This window comes from Micromesistius poutassou, assembly GCF_964030765.1.
Source record: "Micromesistius poutassou genome assembly, chromosome: 14".
NCBI lineage: Eukaryota > Metazoa > Chordata > Actinopteri > Gadiformes > Gadidae > Micromesistius > Micromesistius poutassou.
In genome coordinates this window covers 4,609,812-4,632,279 of record NC_140284.1, presented here as the reverse complement: position 1 = coordinate 4,632,279, position 22,468 = coordinate 4,609,812, and the positions used below count along the sequence as shown (strand labels likewise).

General features: G+C 51.2%; 2 protein-coding genes across 2 annotated transcripts in view; both read right to left on the bottom strand.

The window, feature by feature from the left end:
• Positions 1-1,054: 1,054 nt before the first annotated feature.
• On the bottom strand, positions 1,055-12,554 carry rev1 (REV1 DNA directed polymerase). The gene is made up of 22 exons (XM_084478893.1): positions 12,305-12,554; positions 11,564-11,639; positions 11,170-11,299; positions 9,864-10,032; positions 9,166-9,744; positions 8,171-9,048; positions 7,804-7,908; positions 7,545-7,661; positions 7,315-7,405; positions 7,082-7,210; positions 6,825-6,979; positions 6,568-6,687; positions 6,202-6,422; positions 5,561-5,733; positions 5,147-5,373; positions 4,781-4,962; positions 4,179-4,454; positions 3,874-3,973; positions 3,545-3,750; positions 3,165-3,315; positions 2,957-3,059; positions 1,055-2,799 (listed from the first exon to the last, which is right to left on the bottom strand). Exons 2-22 carry the CDS (start codon positions 11,627-11,629, stop codon positions 2,688-2,690), a joined length of 4,290 nt encoding a protein of 1,429 aa, XP_084335019.1. The 5' UTR covers positions 11,630-11,639; positions 12,305-12,554; the 3' UTR covers positions 1,055-2,687.
• A 1,550-nt stretch (positions 12,555-14,104) lies between these two features.
• aff3 (AF4/FMR2 family, member 3) overlaps positions 14,105-22,468 on the bottom strand; it is a gene marked incomplete at its 5' end in the record, with an annotated part of 17,899 nt that continues 9,535 nt past the window's right edge. The window contains 11 exons of the mRNA XM_084478892.1: positions 14,105-15,021; positions 15,425-15,630; positions 15,754-15,803; positions 16,394-16,487; positions 16,625-16,696; positions 16,916-17,052; positions 17,347-17,410; positions 18,048-18,166; positions 18,267-18,390; positions 19,040-19,158; positions 19,378-21,618. Of these exons, the coding sequence (XP_084335018.1) occupies positions 14,900-15,021; positions 15,425-15,630; positions 15,754-15,803; positions 16,394-16,487; positions 16,625-16,696; positions 16,916-17,052; positions 17,347-17,410; positions 18,048-18,166; positions 18,267-18,390; positions 19,040-19,158; positions 19,378-21,618 (3,348 nt within the window). The 3' untranslated portion in view covers positions 14,105-14,899. The remainder of the gene's footprint in view (positions 15,022-15,424; positions 15,631-15,753; positions 15,804-16,393; positions 16,488-16,624; positions 16,697-16,915; positions 17,053-17,346; positions 17,411-18,047; positions 18,167-18,266; positions 18,391-19,039; positions 19,159-19,377; positions 21,619-22,468) is intronic.

The window sequence follows — 22,468 nt, the reverse complement described above, 5'->3', positions numbered from 1 at the left end:
ACCGTTGGCATAGACATAGAGCATAGAGCTGTGTACACTAGAGCATAGAGCTGCGTACACTAGAGCATAGAGCTGTGTACACTAGAGCAGACAGACTTCGCCGACTAGTTGCTTCGATACGTCTTCGTCAACGCCATATTGGAGAGGCCAAGACTAGCTTGTTAACAAATAAGTAAAAGGGGGAGCTTCGGTTTTTCTGGAAAAGAAGCACTTTTAACGTTTACATATCTCAAATAATTTAAATTAATCGATTTTATAATCATATCAATTACATTAGAGGTATTTGTTTATATAAATTATATATATATATATTCACTGCTTGACCTTAGGTTAATCCTTAGGTAAATCCTTAACATAAAAATCATGTTAGACATACATGTATATGATATTTGAAAAAACACGATGTATATATATATATATATTTATCCATTTATCCACAGCTGCCCTGTTTGTTTACAGGGCAGCCTTTGCCTCTCCGATATGGCAGCGACGTTGAAGTACGATCCAGAGGCCAGTGTGGCGTCAATGTGTAGGCCTAGAGCAAGCTTCAAGAGCGTCAGCATAGCGTCGTTTTGATACATGCGCAGTTTTGGATAAATGGATATTGATGGAAATTAATCCTAGGCTCTCATGTGTTTTTCTTTGACAAATGTTCACCCGTCCATATGCTATATTGTCATTACAAAATATTTATAATAAATGAATTCGTTTTTCGTTTCGTTTTTTTTTTTCATTCGTTTTTTTTGTATAGGCCTACATGTCAAAATGTTTTTGTATTTCAAATTCGGTATCTTAATAATGTATCTCCTACTTACAATGTAGCTTTGTATAACGTCGTGTATGTCTATTATATATGTCTATTACATATAGACAAACATAGTTATACTTCTTGAGATGGACAGTTATATAGTGCAACTTTTTTTTTTAAAATCAAACTTCGTCTCCATGAAAAGTAATAGGGGAAACAGTTTATAGTTAGAGGATTTTTTTTTAAAGTTTTATTATAGAGTTTTAAAAAACATAGAAACGTGTCACAGCTTCAGGTCGTCAGGCACAGGCCAGTTTTCAGGTAATGGACTGACCAATGAGAACAGCCGGCCATTCCCTTCTGAGAAGATATGGCATGGGGAGAAGCAAGTGCTGTCCAAAGTCAATGGGAGTCCTCTTTGCACGATTACAATCATTATCTTCCGCCAGTATTCAAAGAAAAGATTTACCTTGTTTCTGAAAGGTCACCTCAAGCACATCTCTCCAGATATATATAGACTTTTCTTCCCAATAACAGATTTGAGATTGGGAAGAAAGCTGTGGACTACTCAGCCTCCTCTCGTAGTTAATTGCTGTTGTCATGCAGCAGAGACTAAAAACGGCTAGTTTTCGAAGAAAACCCAAAAGCTAGTTCAATGTGACCGAGTACATACGTAAACCCTGTCTCTTTACAATATTGGAAATGTATAAAACAGTACGTGGCAGTTTAACACTACACTTGCCCAGTGCAATCCAAGCCACACAAACTGAATGACATTGTAAATGCCATATTAGAGTGCACATTACTGTTTACAAATCAGGAAATGCTGATATGGGTTATTGATACCATAACCCACATAAGGTATTTCTTTCCAATCATGGGTAAGAATCAGCAAAATTCCAATGAGTTACATGTTAAGCCTTGATCTGCTTCCCATTCCCCTGTTGAAGACGCAGAAACGTATTGAAAAGATTTAGCATTAAAAGACAGTTACTAAGAATACACCTTTGTAAACAATACAGGAGAAAAATCCTCAACACAGCTTTTTTTTCATACACGCAGATAAACCCAGAAAAAACATTATTTACATGTTTGAACAACAATGTTTGGCACTTCTTTGTCTTCTCCAAAAAGATACAAAAGGTGTGAAATACACCGCAGCAAGCCTTGTTTGACCAGCTCTGAGTTGATATGACGGAGGCAGAGTCTTAACGTAATGTCACAAAGATGGAGGGACGAAAACCAGGACAGTACGTTCATTTTACTTCATTATTCTGAATGAAACATCACAAGACAACGTGTAAATGGTATTGAAATGAATGTCAAATGTAACTACCGTCACACACACACACACACACACACACACACACACACACACACACACACACACACACACACACACACACACACACACACACACACACACACACACACACACACACACACACACACACACACACACACACACTTTGCAGGGGCCGCTGCTACACAGATGCGCTTGGAGCATGATGAGGTCATTGCATGAAAAGGGAACGCAGGTTGTACAGACGGGAGGGTGCCAGCCCTTCCTTGTTCACGGTCCGTTAACTGGTGTGCAAAATGTATCGTAAAAAGGAAACGGAGGATGATGAAGATTGTCCTTCCTCCGTCATACGTTGACATCGCTGTGCGGCTGTCACTGAGAGGAGAAGTTCCCCTGCTCCCAGTCAGTGAGGGAAGGATAAACGGGAGCCTCCTGGCAAGTGCTTTGTTGAGGAAATTCAGCTCGGAAATCGGAAACTGCCAAAAAATTCATCCTGCCGAAAAGCAACAACGTCTGGGTTCCTGAAAGTCACGCAACACTGTCAACGGTAACATGAGCAACAGAAGCAGTAGAGAAAAAAAGGGTAGAGGGGGGGGGGGGGGGGGAAAGAATGGAAAGTATGAAATTCTCCCTCTTTCACGCCATCTTCAGGGTGCTGCCGTAAGCTTGCTGCACCACCATCTGGACGTTATCAAGGATGAAGTCGAAAGCCATGCTCCACACCGACTCGTCCGACTGCTGCATGAGTCTGCATGGGGGCATGGAGTATGGTCCACACACAGCCATAAGGCAACACAGAGAGATAAGGCAACGCAGAGCGTTGACAACAACAATGCAACAGCACTCGATACAACACAACTGTAGTCTTTGTTTAAATGTCTGCATGAGGGAGTGGAGGGGTTTACCGTTTCATGTACTTGATGACGAGGTCCAGCTTCTCCAGGTCTTTGTCCTCTATGAGGTCAGTGCAATATTTCACCACCTGCAGTACGTCCTCCTCCATGGGTTCTGGGGACAAGTCTGAAGCCGTCAAGTGTGAACCAATAAAACACATCTCCCGTGTCGTTTAACTGGAGCGCCGGAGGGGGCGGTCCATAACAGACGGCGTAGTACCTGATATGCTTGTGACCCATTCTCTGAGCAGCGTTCTGATGTCGGCCATCTCATTGGCTCCAGCCAGGGTGGGGGCCGTGCGGGGGGGGAAGGGAGGCCGGACTTCTGGGGTTTCCTGATTTAGGGATGAGGTGGAAGGACCGTTATCCATCTGGTTGGAAGAAAAGGGCATAGATAGATAGACAGATAGATAGATGGGCATTTATTCAAACACAGACAAATCTTCTTCTGCACCAGAGAGTTCTGAGTCCGTAGTCGGGGGGGGGGGGGGGGGGATGTGTTGGGGGAGGGGGCGCTTTGGATCATGGGAGATTATCTGTTCATCATCAGAAAATGTACGACTAGGTGAAAATATACAAAGTCTGTGATGAGCTCAGTACCTTGAGTCCACCCGCTACCTCCCTGGATCTCGCGGACGGTGGCAGGACTTTGGCCGGGCTGTTCCCGGTCACATGCCTCTTCTGCGGTGAAGGTACTTTCTTAGCAGGGCTCACTGCATTCTTTCTCTTGTAGCGGCGCTTTACCCTTGCCACCCCGACGCCAGCTTCTGGCTGTTTCAGTTGCAAAAGTGGATTCCTTTGTTCTGCTGCAGAAAGAGAGTTAAGGGAGGTGTATTGCTACATTAGCACTTAACCAACGGCAACAACTTAAGCTTATTCAGCCAACCATTGCGACATTGCTTTGAATATAGACTGGTCTTGGAAATTACCCAGCTTTCCTTGGGGCTGGGCGTTCTGTTTGCGGTGGTAGGCAGAGCGCAGCTCATCCTGCAGCTCTCTGGGCAGGGCAGCAAACACATCAGGGTCGACCTACAACCAGAAACATCTTTCTTCAATTAACTACCATATAAAAACCCACCACACTATTCAGATGTCAATTTAATTCCCCCCCGACCACTCCCCAATTATATATATATATATATATTTTTTTTTTAGTAAGTTAATAGTTCATAAAACAGCCAATAGGGTTGGGGTGTAAAATCATGGGTTTACGCAAGAATATCAAAAGGGTCACCTGTGAGAAATCGGGTAGTTCCAGTACAATGCCGGTGGGGCCCGAGTGGCCTGGCTGGTTGGGGATCTCGAGGAGCAGCGTGCCGGCAGGCCGAGCGGACAGCGCCGGCCCGGAGAGGAGACCGGCGAGAGGGCCGGAGCCGCAGGGAGGGGACGAGGGACCCGCCGCTGCGTGGTGTAATGCGGCATTGCTGGGTCTCCGCTCTCGTCGGGTCCACGACTGCTCCACCTGCTCCCGGAGGTCTGCAGGCAGGGCCTCCAACACGGAGCGGTCGACCTGATGGGAGGAATGAGGAGAGCAAAGGAGGAGCAGCGGATCAGATTTAAAAAAAAGTCCATTTTGTTTGTAGAGCTCCTGAATCACAGTACGTCTCAAAGGGCTTCAAGGGCCACATGTTACACCCTGCTTACACCCGAGGCGTCCAAAGAACACGAGACAAAGAGAAATCCATTAATAACCAAGGAACAGAACCCTGCTCCTCTAGAGATGGGTCGAGTCTGCAATGGGTACCATGATGGATGATACTTGTTACGGTAGCAAAACAAACAACAGAAAGCCCTGTTGCAGAGGATGAAACACAGAGACGCATCATCATGAATCACCTGTGAGGGCGAAGGGACTTCGATGCTCAGGTTGAGCCGCGTGCTTCTGGCCCGGTGCGGGGTGTGTGGGTCTCTGCTTGTCCCCGGGACAGGCTCAGCGGGGGACAGCTGACGGGGGGGAGAAGTGCCGGAGGGCAGGCCTGAGGCGGGAGGCTTCACCTGCTCTGAACCAGGGTCGGCTGCTGAAATGGATTTTTTTTTTTTAAACCGGTTGCACGTGTTACATTCACACCGTGACGGCGAGACACCCATTCCAGACAGACAAAGTGCGACCAAGAATGGGGCTGACAGACAAAGACAAACGAAAGTGCAGTGTGCTCAATCACAACACGGCGGTGTGAGGCCCTCCCCAGACACATGGCTGACCTGCACCAGGGGGTCTGACGGGCGGGTCCGGGCCGGGGCCCCGCAGCATCTCCTTTATGGAGCGCGGGCGGTCCTCGGGGGCAGCACGGCGAGCCCCCTCCAGCTGCTGGACCTGAATGCCCACGCCGCGCAGCTCCTGGGCCGGCAGCTTCATGGCGTGGAGCAGCTTGACGACGGCGGAGGCGATCAGCGGGCCGCTGTCGGTGGCCTGGGCCAGCGTCACCGTCCTGCGGGGGAACAAAGGGCCGCTCGGAACTCATCGCCTCGTAACTCATCGCCTCGTAACTCCAGACTCGTAAAAAAAGAGAGCAACGATCCATAAGTCAGGGAGAAGAGAGGCCGCCGTTTCAGGGCGGCGTGGTTATATCCCCCCCACTAACCCTAATCCCCCCCCCCCCCCCCCCAGCACCTCACCTGGCCAGGTGGTCACATATTCCGTGACCGCCGTACTTGGCCGACTCGGCCGGCGCGCCCGCCTTGCGGACCATGACCTTGAGGGTGACGCGGCGACCCCTCTGCCCCGCCTCCCGCAGGCGCCGCTGGACCTCCGAGGAGAGGCTGGCGAGGAACGCCTCCGCCTCCTCCGCCTAGCCAGGGAGACGAGGGAGCCGTTAACCATCGAGGAAACATTTGGGACCGAAAGGGACCTTGGGGATAGGGGGCCGGGGGCGGTTCGTCGAGTTTTGACCGCGATTTGGATTGTAGAGTGAAACGATCACCAAACTAATATCAATCGAAGGGTTGAAGGTTTTTTTTTTTCTTCTTTCTTTACAGAAATTGCAGAACAGCTGGATACACATCTGGACATTATTTTCTATTTGACCATTTTGTGTATTTTTTTTAAAAGGGGAAATTTCAGTCAAGTTCTCATTTACAAAGAGAAATTATGAATAAATGCATCGTGTTTTCAAACTCAACAAAATAATCGTTTGAATAATCGAGATTTCAATAATTGACCAAAAGTAATCCTGATCATGATTTCTTTCCATAACGGAGCAGCCCTACTCGAAGAAGAAGTCGTGGGTTTCAGAGCGGCAGTTTCAGAGCGGACGTACTCCGGTGAAGCGGATGTTGTAGTTCATCTCCGCCGACACCGACTTGCGCTCCTTCTCGTAGCGCACCGGCCGCCCGTCCAGCCCGCGGCAGAAGCGGAAGAGGGTCTGCCCGGTGCGGGGCCCGAACGCCTTCTGCAGCTGGGACTGGGCCACGTGCTGCAGGTCCCCGCACGTCTTCACGCCCATGCCCGACAACTTCCTCGCCATGACGGGCCCCACGCCTGGAGGACAGACGTTTTTTTTTACAAATGCTTCAATTCAGCACGTGATTCAGGCCAAACACATGGATTTAGAAATTGATTCAATTCCTTCTCGTCGACATGTGGGTGGGGGGGGGGGGGGTTAGGGGGGAAGGTCGGCGCATACCTGGTAAACTGGTAACTGATAGCTCCCGGATAAAATCGTCCACTTCCTCTGACCGCAACATGTACTGGCCATCTGGCTTGGCTTTCCTCGTGGCCAGACGGGCCAACAGGATATTGGACCCTGAATATTAAGATACAGATATATATATAAAGTTGGACGGTTAGAAAAAAAAAAGTTCAGAGCTAGGTGATAAGCAATAAATAAAAAAAAATAAAAAAAGACAACTTTGCAAGGAGAGCTATAGCGGAGATACTGACCCATGCCCACTGAGGCAGAGCATCCCGTTCTCTCCTTGATGTCGTCCCTGATGGCCCGGGCCAGATCCTCAGGGCTGATGCCCAACTCTGATAGCAAGGCGGTGGCATCAATCAAGACCTCATCACAGCTCAGGGCCTCGATGTCATGAGTGTAACTGCAAGGAACAGGGCCCGACCAGATCGGTTTATGGCGTGAGAGGAAGAGCAGTCAGAGGCAGATCGTTCATTTAAAGTACGACCCGGCAGAATGCCATTACCTCGCTAGGGTCTCGTACATGGCCAGAGCCACCTCCTTGTAAGCCTCAAAGTCGTACGGGACCGGTTGCAGTGCGGGACACAGCTGCTTAGCCTTGCCAAAGAACATGCCATTCCTCACACCGGCCGCCCTGGAACAGACCAGCCAAACCAATCGACAGCGTTAACTAAGGCCAGATGCAGATATTTGCCAAGTAAGGAGTGATGAGTGTGTGTTGGCGTGTGTGCCGGTTACCTGGCTTCGTAGCTGCATGAGGCAATCTCGGCCATGGAAAGGGCCGAGGCGTCCTGCCCCCCGCTCTCCTTCAAATCAGCCTGTAGCGATTCTGACACAGCGACACGGGAGCACTCAAGACAAATAACCGTGGCTGTATTGTACATATTGTTATTAATGCAACAAAATGTTCACACACACACACACACACACACACAGTACACACTGTACACACACACACACACACACACCGGGGTCGGCGTCAGAGCGTTTCCTCTGGTAGTACTGTTGTTCCATCTGAGGATTGGCCCCGGGCCTCAGGGCCACGCGACCGGGCCCTCGGTTGCTGGTCACAGCCACGGGCTTCCCTGTGGAGGACGCGGCGATGACCAGGTCAGGCATGTCAACACGGCGTCCCGTAAGTATTAAAAGGCAGCTCAAACAACAACAACAACAACAACAACAACAACGACGACAACATGCGCAACATCCTTCTAGAATGGCTCTTGCCTTTCAGGTCCGGTCGATCTCGGACGCCGACGGACGCGAAGAAGCAGTCCATGTCCACGTGTAGGATACAGGACTTGACGCCGAGCAGAGCCCCGTGGTCCGACCCTGGTCACGGGATCGGATCAGACCACAAGAAAAGAGACATGCCATGAAGCAAAGTATGTTGTACACACAAATAACACGTTCCAAAACGAGCCATTACAACCACACCACAGCTCAAACACCTAACGTTTGTATTAAGACAAAAAATACTCTAATTCAGTAGTCAGTGAAGGTAGCAAAGCAGTATTAAAAAAAAAAAAAGGCAGCAGTAAAAGGCATGTCCACGACGAAACACTGATTAAAAGACTCTCTGCTCTCGGTGCACCTTGGCTGGGGGACTGCGGGGCACATCTCCTCAGTCTCTCCCTCCCCGGCAGGGCGGCGTCTCCCGCCGCCGTCCGCCGCCTGCTGTGCAGTTCGTTGACGTACTCGGAGAACCCGATCCTCCAGGTGGAGATTTGGTGAAAGCGGGAATGGGAATAGTACTCTGAGATGATCCCCCCCGTCTGCACCATCAGCTTCGCCGACGGCTTCGACGACGGGCCCCCGGTGGCGGCGGGGTCTGCCGCCGCCGCCGCCGCCGCCGCCGCGGGCGGGGGGTGAGGTGATGCGATGCTGGGTGCGGGCGCAGCGAGGTCGGACGAAAAGGCATCGTGGTGACTTCCGTTGAGTCGCACGGGAGAGCGCGAGGGGCGGGGGCAGGGGAGCTGAGGTTTCTCGGTAAGGGCGCCCGGCGGACGGGGACGGGCGGGCGGGGGTGAGGGTGGTGGTGGAGGAGGAGGAGGGGGGTGGGCCTGGGTGGTGGCCGCGATGGCCTCCTGGTACGTGGGCGGCGGGGGTTTCGGTCGCGCGTCGCCGGCCTCGCGAGAGCCCGGGGTCCCGGGCGGCGAGACGGGGGGGAGCCGGTCGCCTCGCCTCGGGGGGCTGTGGGGGAACGTGTAGGGGTCGGCGCGGGGCGGCCCGCGTGACGCGGCGGGACTTGGAGCCGCCGCCGCCGCCACCGCCGCCAGGCTTCTGAGTGCTGGGCTCTGGGCTACGTTGTCCGCTGGGGCTCTGTGGGGAACGGGGTGAGGGTCTGCAGGCTTTAAGGCACCGTTAGCAGGGTGAGCGTGCCCGTTCAGCCGGGGCTCGCTCTCCCCTGGTTTGACTCGGACAGGACAGGGCTCCTCCCCGGCCGACTCACATACAGCAGTGGATCCATTCCTACAAAAAGGACAAAAAGAAAGAAAGAAAGAAAGTCAAACAAGAAACAAGTGCTTAAAATAAAAGCCACACCGTGTGCACTGCACTCATAACGTGTAAACATATCCCCCAACTCACAATTGAATGTCCCGTTCCCCGTAGCAATGCTTGGGGGGGTTGAAGGACAAGCTGTGCTGCGCCTGAGTGTGGAACGGTTTGCTGTTGTGGTGAGGCCTGGGCTGGGTCTGCAACAGACTCGAGTGAGTGTGGCTGTAGGGCGGCGGCGGCGGAGGAGGAGGAGGAGGGGGAGGAGGCATGCATCCAGGCGAGGGCTGGCCGGGGCTCTGGTCAAAGGGAGGGCGGGCGTGCGGCGGCGGTGGTGGGTTGCTGTGGTACACCGGCGCCACGCCAGGGCGATTGTGCTGTGGACCCTGATGGCTAACGAGGTCAGCCGCGGCACTGCTACTCTGAGGGGGAGGGGGGGGCTGGACGTGTCCCGGATGGGCCGCGGGCGCGGGCGCGGCGTGGCGGGGGGGGGCGGGAACGGAGGTACTACGGCGGTTGGAGGAGGAGGTCTCGTGGTGGGGGCCCGCCCCGTTCACGCGGCCCGGGGCCACCTCGTGGCTCTGCAGGAGACCGACGCCGGGGAAGTTCAGGCCTTTCTGTTTGGCGTAGAGCTGGTATTGCAGGTAGGACAGGAGGCACCCAGCCTTGACGCTGTGCAGATCAAATAGACTCCATTAAGGCTTTTTTTAAATCTCACCCACAGCACCGTAAAGATTTTTTTTTTATTCCACGGCGCACTCAATTTCTACAATTGCCCTAAATCGACCGACCTGTCAGTGATCCACGCCGGGCGAACAATCTTCTCCCCTTTCAGCTCCTTGATTTTGCTGTGGGGCAGGTTGCTGGCGATGATGTGGGTGGTAATGGAGCGGGAGTAGTAGACGTGGAACTGGCCTCCATGCAGCATCATTAGCCGCCGCAGCTCGTCTGCACTGGGGTCTGCAACAAGGGACGGGAGACACGGCGCTCAAATTAAAAGAAACACCTCCCAGCCTAGCTGGACGTTTTGACTTTGGTGGGTGGGGTAACAAACTAGGAAAATAATATGGTTTAGAAGCATATGTTTGTGTATAGATTTTGATATTTTTTGGTTGTTTTTTTTTGTCCATTTGGTGTAGCCTGTTTATTTTTTAAAACATCTATATTATACGTTTTAAACAATCATAATAATATTTAGGCTACAGTGTAGGTTCAATATTCAAGTAATGTCTTCTTAATGACCTCCTGAACCACTGCTTCACAGTGTGCTCTGTGAGCGCCCCTGTCGACCGTACCGTACGTTTCTTTCTCAGGTACCTCCGTACCCAAAAGGCCCAGACAACCCTCTGCCTGGGCACCACTCATCTTCCTCCGCTATGACACAGCACAAATATCTGCAAGCCAGCTTTTGCGTTCATTTGTTTTGACAAATTGATGGATTTCTCATCGCATACATTGACTCTGGCGCTGAAACCCGAGATTACCCCCAGCCAGGAGGCTAATGGATGGTGCAAAGGTTACTTTGTGAGTTTGTGTCCATGAGGAAGAACAACCTGAATGTTGAGTTCCCTTCGTATGAATTGTGATGGATAGAGATTGATAGAGTCAAGATTATTTCCTCGCCGTTTTTTTTCAAGTGCATACACAGTGTGATGTGAGAGCAGGTTAGTCGTTAACGTCTATCGTGTTGACGCGGCTTATACTACAGGAAACGAGGAGAGGTTGAGGATGGAAAATTAAGAAAGCCAATATAACGCTGGCATTCCACGAGCCTCTCGGTCCTGTGCTCCTCTGGGATGCTTTTGGAGATCATTTACATATCATTTACATTGGCTGGGCGGATGACAAGCATGAAAACTGGATTTGCAATGACCATGAAGAGGAAGGAACACTGGAAATGTAGAATAAGAACTACGGATAACTGGGGAAGGAGTGCACACAATGAAAAGAGGAGGCAGCTTATGCAAACTACCCAAGGTGCTCACTCACTCTGTCGCTGCTGTCTAAGGCTGACACACGCACACACGTTTATGTTGAAACCGGGGGGAAAATTCCATTTGTGCCTGCAGACGAGACCACTTTCCAAATGTGTCTTACCTGTGTAGCCGTTGACATAGATTGCCACTCCATGGAAGATTTGGGAGCCACCCCCTTCCTTCTGCTTTTCTCTGGCATCAAGGTGGAACTGTTCGTGAAGCTTAGAGACCTTGGCAGCCATGTAGCCACCCTGGAGAAGAGAGACGGGACACACAAATGTAAGACCTAAAACGTAGAACTTGGGGCATAATAAACAATAATATTAATCAATCAGCGATGATTTCATGAGAATACTACAACTGAGCTTAAGCAGTTGACATTGTGACCGCTACTCTCAATTTGAATACAACGGCATATGCGAGACAAGTCAGTGACGACCTTTCCTTCAGTGAAACTTGTGTAGGAGTTGGTATGAATGAATGTTTAGCATGATGGCAATAAGATGGATACTTACTTTCTGAGCCCAACCATTGTCATCCCCAGCATTGGCTCTCTTCTTTGACCAACCATCTCGACTCATGCTGAGTCAACTGAAACCAAAAGGTACGGTTCACAATTTGACAACATATTGGCGTCAAAGGAGATCAAAAGCGTGCCAATTTACTGTACATGCAAAATGAAGTTCGATTTACTACATAGCAACAATTTTTTTTTAAGTCAAAAGCAGCAACATGCTTATTTAACAATTCCACTGATACTTATGGACACGGGTTAAACCGTTCGTAAACATTTGTGACAGTGTTTGCGTGGTGAACATTTCCCGAATATTATCGTATGCGGAGGATTGTTGCAAAGTAGGATCGACTCATTGTGACAGGTCTCGCAAACTCAGTGCAAGGGCATGCCCGAGCAAGACTTTCAGGAGTGATGGGCTGCACTGGAACAATGACTTTGAAAGGTTTTTTCTTCTGATCTGTCGGCAACATGCATGTCAGTCGTCGGTGCTTGTCGCAGCGCCACGACATATCGTTAACGTCAATTCATGCAAGTGGTGGCTAAGGAAAACGACTCAGTGGCATCACACGTTGCCTGAATATTGGTTCTGAAAGCCTCGACTCGTATGGTGGTCGCTGCCAAACAATGAATAGGCATTAGTCGTAAGGCTGCATGCGTAAACAGAGCCGTACGCATCGCAACGCTAAGTTGTAAACAACGGTTCAAAGTATTGGTTTTCCAACAGAACTCACTTACTTACCTTTGTATCCTCTCCAACAGGCTCGCTAGCCCCAGACTTCTGCAGAGATAGTCTTGTAAGCCGAAATATCGGTTACGCGAAACAAAAAAACGACACAGGCGGGAACACCGTATCTCTCCACGAGGCGGTTCAGGGCGACATTTAAAGCTGCACTTTGTCTACCTTGACGAAGGCGTTCAAAGAGAACTAAGGTCCCCCGATTTGGTCATGCTGCCACCATGTCCCTCCAAGAATTTCGCTCACCCTCCCAGTCCGTGTGCTCTCCATTTCTATCCCTGGCAGCAGCAGCAGTCTGATCCCTTTGCTTTCGCTCCGAGCCCTGGCTCCTCCTCCTGCTCAGCGCGGCTGGGCTCTGGCCCCTCGTGCTGCCATCACGCGGACAGCTAAGTGCATGGCAACTCAACTATTTTGACGCATCGCATGAAAGGCTGGATTTATTTTCTGAGTGCCTTCTACCGCTAGTTTCCATTGTTTGGTTGTCTTTTTTTTTTTAAATATATATATATTGCGCCGATGACGAATCGATTTGCATTCGTAGGCCTATCAACGCAGCCCTATTCGTCATGAGCCACCGTTACATTGTGTCTTTGCGTTCAAATGTCTCATTGTTGTTGTTGTTGTTGTTGCTGTAGAGGGGGTGAGTTAAATAAAGCTCGCACGAGACATCCGTCTACTTCGTATCATGCGACGGCTTATTATGACAGCCCGCTATTAATTGCCTTTGGTCTATCTCTGGCTCCCCGTACAGATGTCCTCAGAAAACCTGGCACGTGCACTGACGACCAGCCCAGACTAGGACGCAGACGGCGCACGGGCATGTGCAGAATTTCGAATCAGCGAGAGGTTTCAAACATGGTGGCCTACTCAGACACAGCGTGCGACGTAGCAGGGAACCGTAGGTACAGTGGACACTTCTACCATGAGAGACCGTGGCTTTGACCGAAGCGAGACGTCGTAGACAGTGAGGCGTCACATTGAGAACAATATGCTTGAAATTAACATGTAAAATCACATGCCAGTCAGACAGTTTGTCATGAATAAAATAATTTACATGAATTAACAACATAATTCTCTCCTCTACCAGTTAACAATGGAATATTATTGATCTAAGGCTTGTCATTTCCCACAGAGCTCTCTTATTGGCTGTTCTATTTAACTGTTGCTATGGTACCAGACAACTGATGCTGAGCTCTACCCATGGATTTCTATTGGTGCAGGAGGATATAGTGTACTCGGTCTAAAGAATATAATGAAATCATTGGCTTTCTGAAAAAACGGATCCCAAGCCCTATGTTGTTTCCTGTGTGTATATGTGCATGTGCATGTGCATGTGCATGTGTATATGTATGTGTGTGTGTGTGTGTGTGTGTGTGTGTGTGTGTGTGTGTGTGTGTGTGTGTGTGTGTGTGTGTGTGTGTGTGTGCATGCATGCAAAGATGCATGAATGTGTGCAAGCGTGAGGGTGTGTGTGTAAAAATATATTAATCAGTCACTGTATCACACTGATATAAATGCTAATTATCTCATGTCATGCAGCAATAGAACATACATATTAGCCACATATTTTTTGTGTGGTTATATCCTACAAAGCAAAATACACTCAACAATGAGACAAAAGACTGCATATTTGTCTGTGGAGGAATTATTTCTTTGTGAACTCCATTAAATATCCATTAAACAATTGCATAATGCAACAATCAAACATGAAAAGAAATACATTTTGCATAGAAGTGACCCTTTAGGTTTGCTACTGGACTTGTTTTCTCTTTTCATAAAAACGTCCTAACAAATATTGCACAGTATAAAACACATACAAGTAAAAAGTCACAGTTATAAAAAAGTCCAAAAATAGTACAAAAAAATGCATTCCCGCAAAAATTCCCAGTTTAGATTGTTACTTTGTTAAAAGTGGAATACCGTTTCACAAAAGTCCACAATGCCCAATTCCTGGTGTCAATTATAGTCATCCACTTCTACAGTTTTGCCCCCAAGGAAGGGATCCAATGGTTACTAATGAACCCCAAACGACTCCACGCAGAATCGCAACATCTGTGGCAGCAGCTCTGTTGTGAGTGACTAGTAAATCGTTTGGCAAAAGGGTTGGAGGCCGCCGTGTACAGTCCATACTACAATCCACATTTAGTCCACTGATGAGCAGAATCCCCAAACAAAGGCCCAGTCCCTTGTTGCCGTGTGGGTAGTCTCTGTGGGTGTCCCACTGGGTTGGCCTGCTTATGGTAAGATGGTTTCACTGGGGGGGGGTGGGTGGGGACTGGGACCGGTTCACCAGTGCAGCAGTATGCTGGCGAACAAGGAGTGCTTTGTGTCTTTCCACACAACAAGGCAAGGATCCCGGCACGCCGTCAGAATCGCACTCGCAGGTACGCATGAACCACAAAGTAAATCCATTGCAGCCACGGCTTGAGTTGTTTGTTTATGATTGTTGTATCGGGGGGCAGGTAGTGATGGGCTGAGCACTTTTGGTCGAGGCCTTTTTTGGTGCGAGGCTTCAGGGGGGAATCCAGTACGAAGGGAGGGCAGAAGAAGCCCTCTCTCTCCCCCTCTCTCTCTCTCTCTCTCTCTGTCTCTCTCTCTCTAGCTGAGTTTGGCACTTATTCGTATCCACTGGAGAGCCTGTCTAGTGTACTGGACTGCATGGCCAATACTACTGTGGAGAGTCAATGGGCCTGACAGAGTGTTCAAGTAGTTGAAGAATTCTGGGCGGTGAGAACAGGGGACAAAGAGAACAGGGATGTGTTAATGTGAACTCCTCGTAGCCTTGAAGGCATTCTGTTGTGAATGGCTCACACAAACCTAACCTTCTCCTGAGGCTGAGTTTTACATTGATGTTTTCTGGAATTACACTTCAGTGGGAATAGGGGTTGTGTGATCGTGGTTTTACACACACACACACACACACACACACACACAGGCCAATACACACACATATACATATCAGACACACTTGGAGGGAATTTGAGTTTTCCAAATGTGCACGCCTAATCTGCATGTTTTTGCACTATAAAAAAAGAAGACGAAAGCCAATACACATGTGAGAACATGCTAAGTAAACACAGACAGAGCCATTGCTAATAGATCCCAGATATCTGCACGGCTCACCCTTGTTCTCCTTGGCGAGGTTGTCGGCCACTTCCCAGTATTCGTAGCTGTAGAGGACGCTGTTGGTGATGTTAAGGTGGTTTGCTGCCATCTGGTGGATACGTTGGGGAATGCTGATGAGCGACGGCGCAGCGCTGGCCCCAGGTGACCCCAGACTGTGTGTAGCCTGGCTGGAAGGCATCAAGGAGGCGGGTCCCTTTGTGATCCTGAGGTGGTGAAAAATAATAAACAACGACACGCAAAGCAGATGTATTAGAGCTTGGTTTTAATCAAATAGATTCCAAAGAGATAGATTCCCAGAGTATTAACTAGTAGTTATGGCTACTCACTTCCCAGAGTCACTCCAGGCGGGGGCTGTGGCAGGCACTTTAGGAGAGCTCTGGAGATGACATCACCAACAGCGCGTTTCATTATTTTAGCTGGAGCAGTATGCAGTTGATAGTGGGCTCACAAATCAGACTTTAAATTATCCATGTGAAATCTGACAGCAGACAAGCTCAAATCTTGACAAAGATTTCACGTTCTTTAGCTTCATATTTTGTTCGACCAATCATGTTGCTGGAGGAGGGTATCTGTGAGTGTGTAATTGGCCGACACAAACCTCGGCCAGTGTGAGTAAACTGTAAATATTGTCTGTAAAGGTTAAAAATCAACACTGTGTCGAAATACACTTATTAAAATCCCTTTCTGAAAGCATCATCCACTCACAAAATGAGTTTCTCTTTGGTAGAAATGTCTTTAACAAAACAGGAAACAAGGCCTTACTTCACCCTTTCAGTTTCTGGTGTCTGACCGAGGCAGTGTGCCATCCCCCCCCCCCCCCCCCCCCCCCCCCCGTCCCGTCCCCCCCCCTCTCAGGAGTTCTGCTATAACATAATAGGACTGCTGGATCCCAGATTATAGTCTACAGCAATGACGCAACAAAGAAGCAACACAAAAAAACGCTATCCTTTTTCCTCTGGAGTTTACCTTGAAGTAGTCCAGCAGAGCTTTGGAGTACTTCAGCGCGTGGTCCTTCTTCAGTCGAAACATCTGCCAGTACAGCAGCGCGAGGCACCGGAAGCTGCAGACACACGAAACCACAAGAAATACATTCACTTGGAAAAAAAACACAAAAGACCCACAAAAACCTCCCCAGCAACATGAACGCACATGAATCGAGCTGGATGGAAGATGCCAGGCGTGCCTTGGCATACGCACCAAAGAACGGCCAGCTGCTTGTCTTCCTGCCGGGCCCCGGGGCCCGAGTGGCTCTTCAGCCTCATTGCGTACCTGCAGTAAACACAGCACAGAAATGATCACTACAGGGAAGCGCCTGTGGACTGTGAGCGGTACGTTGGTCTACGGCCCCTGGCGCTCTCTCTCTCTCTCTCTCTCTCTCTCTCTCTTCTCTCTCTCTCTCTCTCTCTCTCTCTCTCCGTGTGGTTTTCCCCCCTCTGTGCGTGTGTCTCACGTCCATTGGAACCAGACGGGGGCCCCCCAGTGACTCACCTGAGGAGCTCCACCGTCTCCGAGTACATGGTGTAAGGGGACTTGGCCTCCAGGGGACCCTCCTCCATGGCCTTCCCGCACTCCATGAAGGACAGGGCGGCGTCGACGTAGTTCACCGCCTTGCCCAGCTTGTCCACCTGGTGGTCGGACAGTTAACACAGGTATTAGAGAGGGAGAGAGAGAGAGAGAGAGAGAGAGAGAGAGAGAGACGAGAGAGAGAGAGGAAGGGGGGAACGGCAGGTCAAGGGTAAGGAACAAAAGAGAAAGTGGGTTTTCTTTCTTTTGCGAAATCGACGGCAGACAAAACACGGGGGGTGGACATTGTGTTCTGTCCCGTGACGTCGTGTTTACGTCGTGTTATTGTGTCGTCAGGATGTCGGAACGGGGGGGGGGGGGGGGGGGGGGTTGGGGGGACGTGAGAGTGGACGTACCATGGCGTCGGCGCGGTGCTTCATCCTCTTGGCTTCGTGCATGTAGTACTCGGCGTGGTGGGGCCTGGGGGGGGGGGGGGGGGGACGGCCAGGGGAGCAGTGGGGTGGAAGCGGGACAGCATCGCAGAGGCGTGAATTCAACACGGCGAGTCAGTCAGTGATGGCGAGTCACGGCACTGTTGTCTACGCTAGCTCCTCGTTTCCCACCGAGGGCTACTCGGAAGAGTTGCAATGCTTGTCGTGAACGATAGACTTACAGTGAAACTGTCGAATAATTGCAACTTAATAATTGCAATTGCAATAAAAATTTGACTAATGACCTAAGTAACACTCAAAGGTCTAAGTAACACTCAAATCTAACAACGGTTCCAAAGGGCATGTGCTTGCACCACCAATTAAATGTTATTAATTACACCAAATATCATGCACTTTCTATTACTAATATAAAGTATATATATATATATATATTATGTTAATTTAATATTATATATGTTATATTCATTTAATAAAATGTCCCCCCCGCTATGTATTGTGCTGCAGAAACGGGTACTTCACTGAATAATATCTCAGAGGGGTGCATTAGTGAAGAATGGTTAAGAGAACCACAAATGGGTTTCAGATAATAATCTGCAGCCCGTCTCGATGGAGCTTTGCTGTGTGGTTCTAAAATGTGTGGGCCGCGGGGACGGCCAAAGGCTCACGTTTGGGGGTCAGGCATGGAGCCCTGGTGGGCCCCGGGCTGGCCCGTGGGCGGAACCCAGGACTTGGACATCGAGTAAGGCTTCCCTGAAACGCCTACGCTTTCCACCTCCAGCTTCGGCTGCATTTAGAAGAGATGAGAGCGTTAACCTTAACCGTCCAGTAGAGAATTGGGGCATTAAAACCAATTTTACCGACCGATTCACTTCACTGTGATTTACCTTCATGGCGAAATCTCTGTCTTTCTCCCTCTCTTTGAGCGGCGGCTTGGTGGGTTCCGGGCTGTCAGACAGCGGGGACAGAGGAGACAGCTGCCTCTTAGTGTCCAAGTACTCCTCCAAGTACCTGCACGCACACACACACACACACACACACACACGTACACACACACACGTACACACACAGACACACACACACACGTACACACACATGCACACACACAGACGCACACACATGCCCACACAAGCACACAAACACAATTTAGAATTATTCATTATAATATAGTCTTAGAATTAATATTCTGAAAAAATATTGCATGTTCCAACATGTATGCACCTTAAAAAGGCACTTTCTGTATACTACGTACGGGGCTACGGTATGTAATTATGGTGTATGCGTGTGCAGCCAGAAGTACAAGTGTGCATGAGAGAGAGAGAGACAAACAGACAGAGAGAGAGAGAGACAGACAGACACAGAGAGAGAGAGAAACAGACAGACAGACAGACAGAGAGCGAGAGAGAGAGAGAAACAGACAGACAGAGAGAGAGAGACAGACAGACAGACAGACAGAGAGAGAGAGACAGACAGACAGACAGACAGACAGACAGACAGAGAGAGAGAGAGACAGACAGACAGACAGACAGACAGACAGACAGACAGACAGAGAGACAGAGAGAGAGAGAGAGAGAGAGAGAGACAGACAGACAGACAGAGAGACAGACAGACAGACAGACAGACAGAGAGAGAGGGAGAAAGCATGTACACCAGGCCTCACCCGTTGTGCAGCGTCTCAGTTGCCAGGTGCCTGTTCAGAGGCTTCTGAGCCGCCGACACTGTTTGGCCTGAGGGATCATTCGCCCTCTTTCTTTCTCTGTGTGACACACCATTTTCAGCCTGCCATGTCACGGCACAGGCACACACGCACCCAGCAAACACACACACACACGCACCCACAAATACACACACATGCACACACAAACAGTCACACAAAACCCATTTTTAGGAACAAACCCGCAACAAGACCACGCATTGCAGATCATCTTCACAACACGACGTGGGAACATTCAAAGCTCAACACAAGGTATATCAAACACAACACGGTATATGCTATACCTTGCGTTTCCGCTTGCTGTCCCTGTTGTTGTCTGTCTCCGGGACATGCAGGTGTCTCATGGCTCCGCCTGTCTTGGCCTTGACCAGCGCAGAGGGACAGGACGTGGGTGGCTGGCTGTGATTGGCCGTAGAGGTCACAGTAGCAGCAGTAGTAGTCGCGGTAGTCGTAGGAGTAGTAGGAGTCGAGTCGGGGACCCTCTTGAGGAGACAGAGGTCGATCTGCACCCTCAGATTCCTTAGCCCCCGGTGGGACGGCGCCGTGGCCTGTTCGCTGCGTCCGAACGGGACCAGGGTGTAGAGTTTCTTTCCCCCCTCGCTCGGCTGTCCCTCGCCCGCGCCGCCGGCCTCCGGGCTCCTGGCTGGGGGGCCGGAGGAGGTGCTCCTGGGCCTGCTGTCTTTGGGCCTGCCCGGCGGGCCCGGTGGCTCGGGCCTTTTGGGCGCGGGCCTCTTGTTGGAGGTGGAGACGGCCGGGACCTGGGTGACGCCGGCCCGACACTCCGACTCGGACTCTGAGGCCGAGGAGGAGGGCGAGGAAGAGGAGAAGGACGAGGAGGAGGAGGAGGAGGAAGACGAGACGAGCTGAGCGGAGGGATACAGAGGTGCCGGAGAGCCGGAGTCTGGCGGCGTCGCTCGCTGCTGCTGCTGCTCACTCCTCCGGTGCTGCTTTGTGGTCGTCCCACGCCGGCGGGGCTGTCCGGGAAGGCGCTGCCTCTCGAGGGTGGTGGTGGTGGTGGTGGCGGTGGCGGCGGTCGCGGTGGTGGCGTTGACGACGGTGGCGGTGTTGGCGGCGGCGTGGCTTCTCTGTTTGGCGTGAAGTGACTGCCATTCACCCCTGTGCTGTTGCTCCTCCCACCGTCTCCTGCGCCTCTTCTCCTCTCTCTCTTCCTCCTCTCGCCGCTGCCTCTCCTTGGCGCCCCCCTCTGCCTCCTCCTCCTCCTCCTCCTGCTCCTCCTGCTCCTCCTGCTCCTCCTGCTCCTCCTCCTCCTCCTCCTCGGAACTCTGGATCCAGGAATGCCTCAGGAGCTGCTCCTCCGCCAGTCTTCTGTCGTCCTTTCGCTCCCGTCTCTCCCTGTGTCGGTGTCCCTCTTTCCTGTCTTTCCTCCTGTCCTCCCCCTGGGTCGGCGCCCCCTCTTTGGGCGCCTTGGCCTGGCTCCTCTTTTGGGAGGCGCTGGCCTGGGACACGTGGGTGGGGGCGGCAAACGGACGCTCCCTGGGTTTGGCTTTGGCTATCAAGGCCCGAGAGCTACCTCTGGAAGCGGGCGCCGCGCTGGGATTGGCAGCCGCTTTGGAGGTCGACACAGACTGTGAGCTGCGATCAGCCTGGCTGCTGGCCTCCTGGCCAGAGGCATAGGCCGGCAGGGGCTTTGTTCTGGTGGGGCTTCGCTGCGAGCTGGGCTGAAGGCCAGGCACGGGGACGGGACGAGAACCGTGGCCGGCTCTGCTTCCAGGTGCGTGCTCGAACCTGGACGCGTGTTTGGCTTTGGCAGCCGGAGGGAGGAGCTGCGTGGGGCCCGGCGGCGGATGAGGGTGAGACCTCGCTTTGCGGTTAAGACTGGGGTCAGAGGTCAAAGCTGTCGCGGACCCGACTTTGGATTTGCTTTGGGTTTGGTCGTGCGCGGCTTTAGTCTTGGGTCTCGCGGGGTGGGCCGGCGCTTTAAGACAGGGACTGTTTCTTTGCTTGCCTTTGGTGTCAGAGCCACACACAGGTGCGATCCATGGCCTCACTTTTGTCCTGTGGGGGCTGTCCGTCAGGCGGGGTCGTGTCCGGGTCTCCTGCCGAGGACTGGGAACAAGAATGTAGCAAGAAGGGGAAACGCCGGGGCTGGGACTCCTCGGCGGGTGCCGGCCTATGGGGCTAGGGCAGGCTCTGGGGCCTCCGTCGGGGCTGGGACAGGCGCTGTGGAGCGGGCTGCGGTCGGGGCTGTGTCGGGGGCTGGGGCTGGGGCAGGTGCTGGGGAACGGGCTGGGGCAGAAGCTGTAGCCGGGACTCAGCAGAGGGCTGCTCCTGGGGCTGTAGTTGAAGTGCGGGCTGGGGATGGGGCTCTGGCTCGGGCTGTACTCCTGAGTGTGGTCCCAGGACCGTTCCGGGGACGGGGCTCTGTCCGCCGGCGGGGAGGGCAAGCTGGCCGGGACGATCTGGCTGGAGGTCTCCCTGGGCTCCGGTTGGACGCTGGAGGATTTTTTGCGGGCCTTCTTGAGCCACTTGTCCAGCTGCCACTGGGCGGTGGAGGGGTGGTGTGTCTGGGGACGGAGGGATACACACGTGTCAAAGAGCAGCGTGGATTGTCTTTGTAAAAAAGGACGGAACATTTCAATAAGCCGAAACAACATAATAATAACAAAGTGTAATTGTGAAACATTGAAACAAGAAGAAAAAAAACGTGTAGCAAGTATCTACAGTTTCCTTAACTTTCAAACTCTAATTTGACACATGCACACGCAACTGGAATTCCCCGACAGAAATGCCGCTCATAAAAAAAAATGTTGTGCTGTTGTAGAAACAACAACCTATTGTCACTTCAATGATAAAACGAACCGCATTCCAGTTAACACCCTGACCGTGACTAACTACTATGCAGACTAACTGCTGTTGCGTCAATAGCCAACATCTTTGCTGACAGTAGCGAAACCCCTCCCAATCACTGCGTATGGCTCATGCACTGTTTGCCAAACAACTGGTTGAGCAAACGTGTACGAGCAGAATGAACAGAGTATGTTTGAGAACAACAGAACATTGACGAGAAAAGCAGAGAATACTCACAGCTGAGGAGCACGCTTCTATCCTTCCCTCTCTCCTTCTCTCTCTCTCGCGCTCTCCCTCTCTCTGTCTCTCGCTCTCTCTCGCCTGACCAGGGCTAAATTAAACCTCTACTCCTTAAGTCAAACAGTGACTCCCCCCCTCACCCCTCTCACCCTCTTTCCAGAGAGGACACTGCATCTCTTGTCCCGTCTCTCCTCCCCTTGCTCCTTCTCGCTCTCGCTCTCTCTCTCTCTCTCGCGCGCTCCTTCTCTCTCCTTCTCTCGCTCTCCTGCTCTCTCTTCCTCCGCCTTCCTCTACCTGGAACTTAAGAGTGGCCTCTTCCAGCCGGGC

What these genes read in the sequence shown, in the direction of transcription:
- rev1 (XM_084478893.1), bottom strand. Translation starts at nt 11,629, where the DNA reads ATGAGTCGAGATGGTTGGTCAAAGAAGAGAGCCAATGCTGGGGATGAC. An exon ending in CTCTGCCTCAGTGGGCATGG is followed by an intron (nt 6,688 to 6,824) that starts GTCAGTATCTCC and finishes CTTAATATTCAG; the next exon opens with GGTCCAATATCCTGTTGGCC. An exon ending in AACTACCCGATTTCTCACAG is followed by an intron (nt 3,974 to 4,178) that starts GTGACCCTTTTG and finishes TTCTGGTTGTAG; the next exon opens with GTCGACCCTGATGTGTTTGC.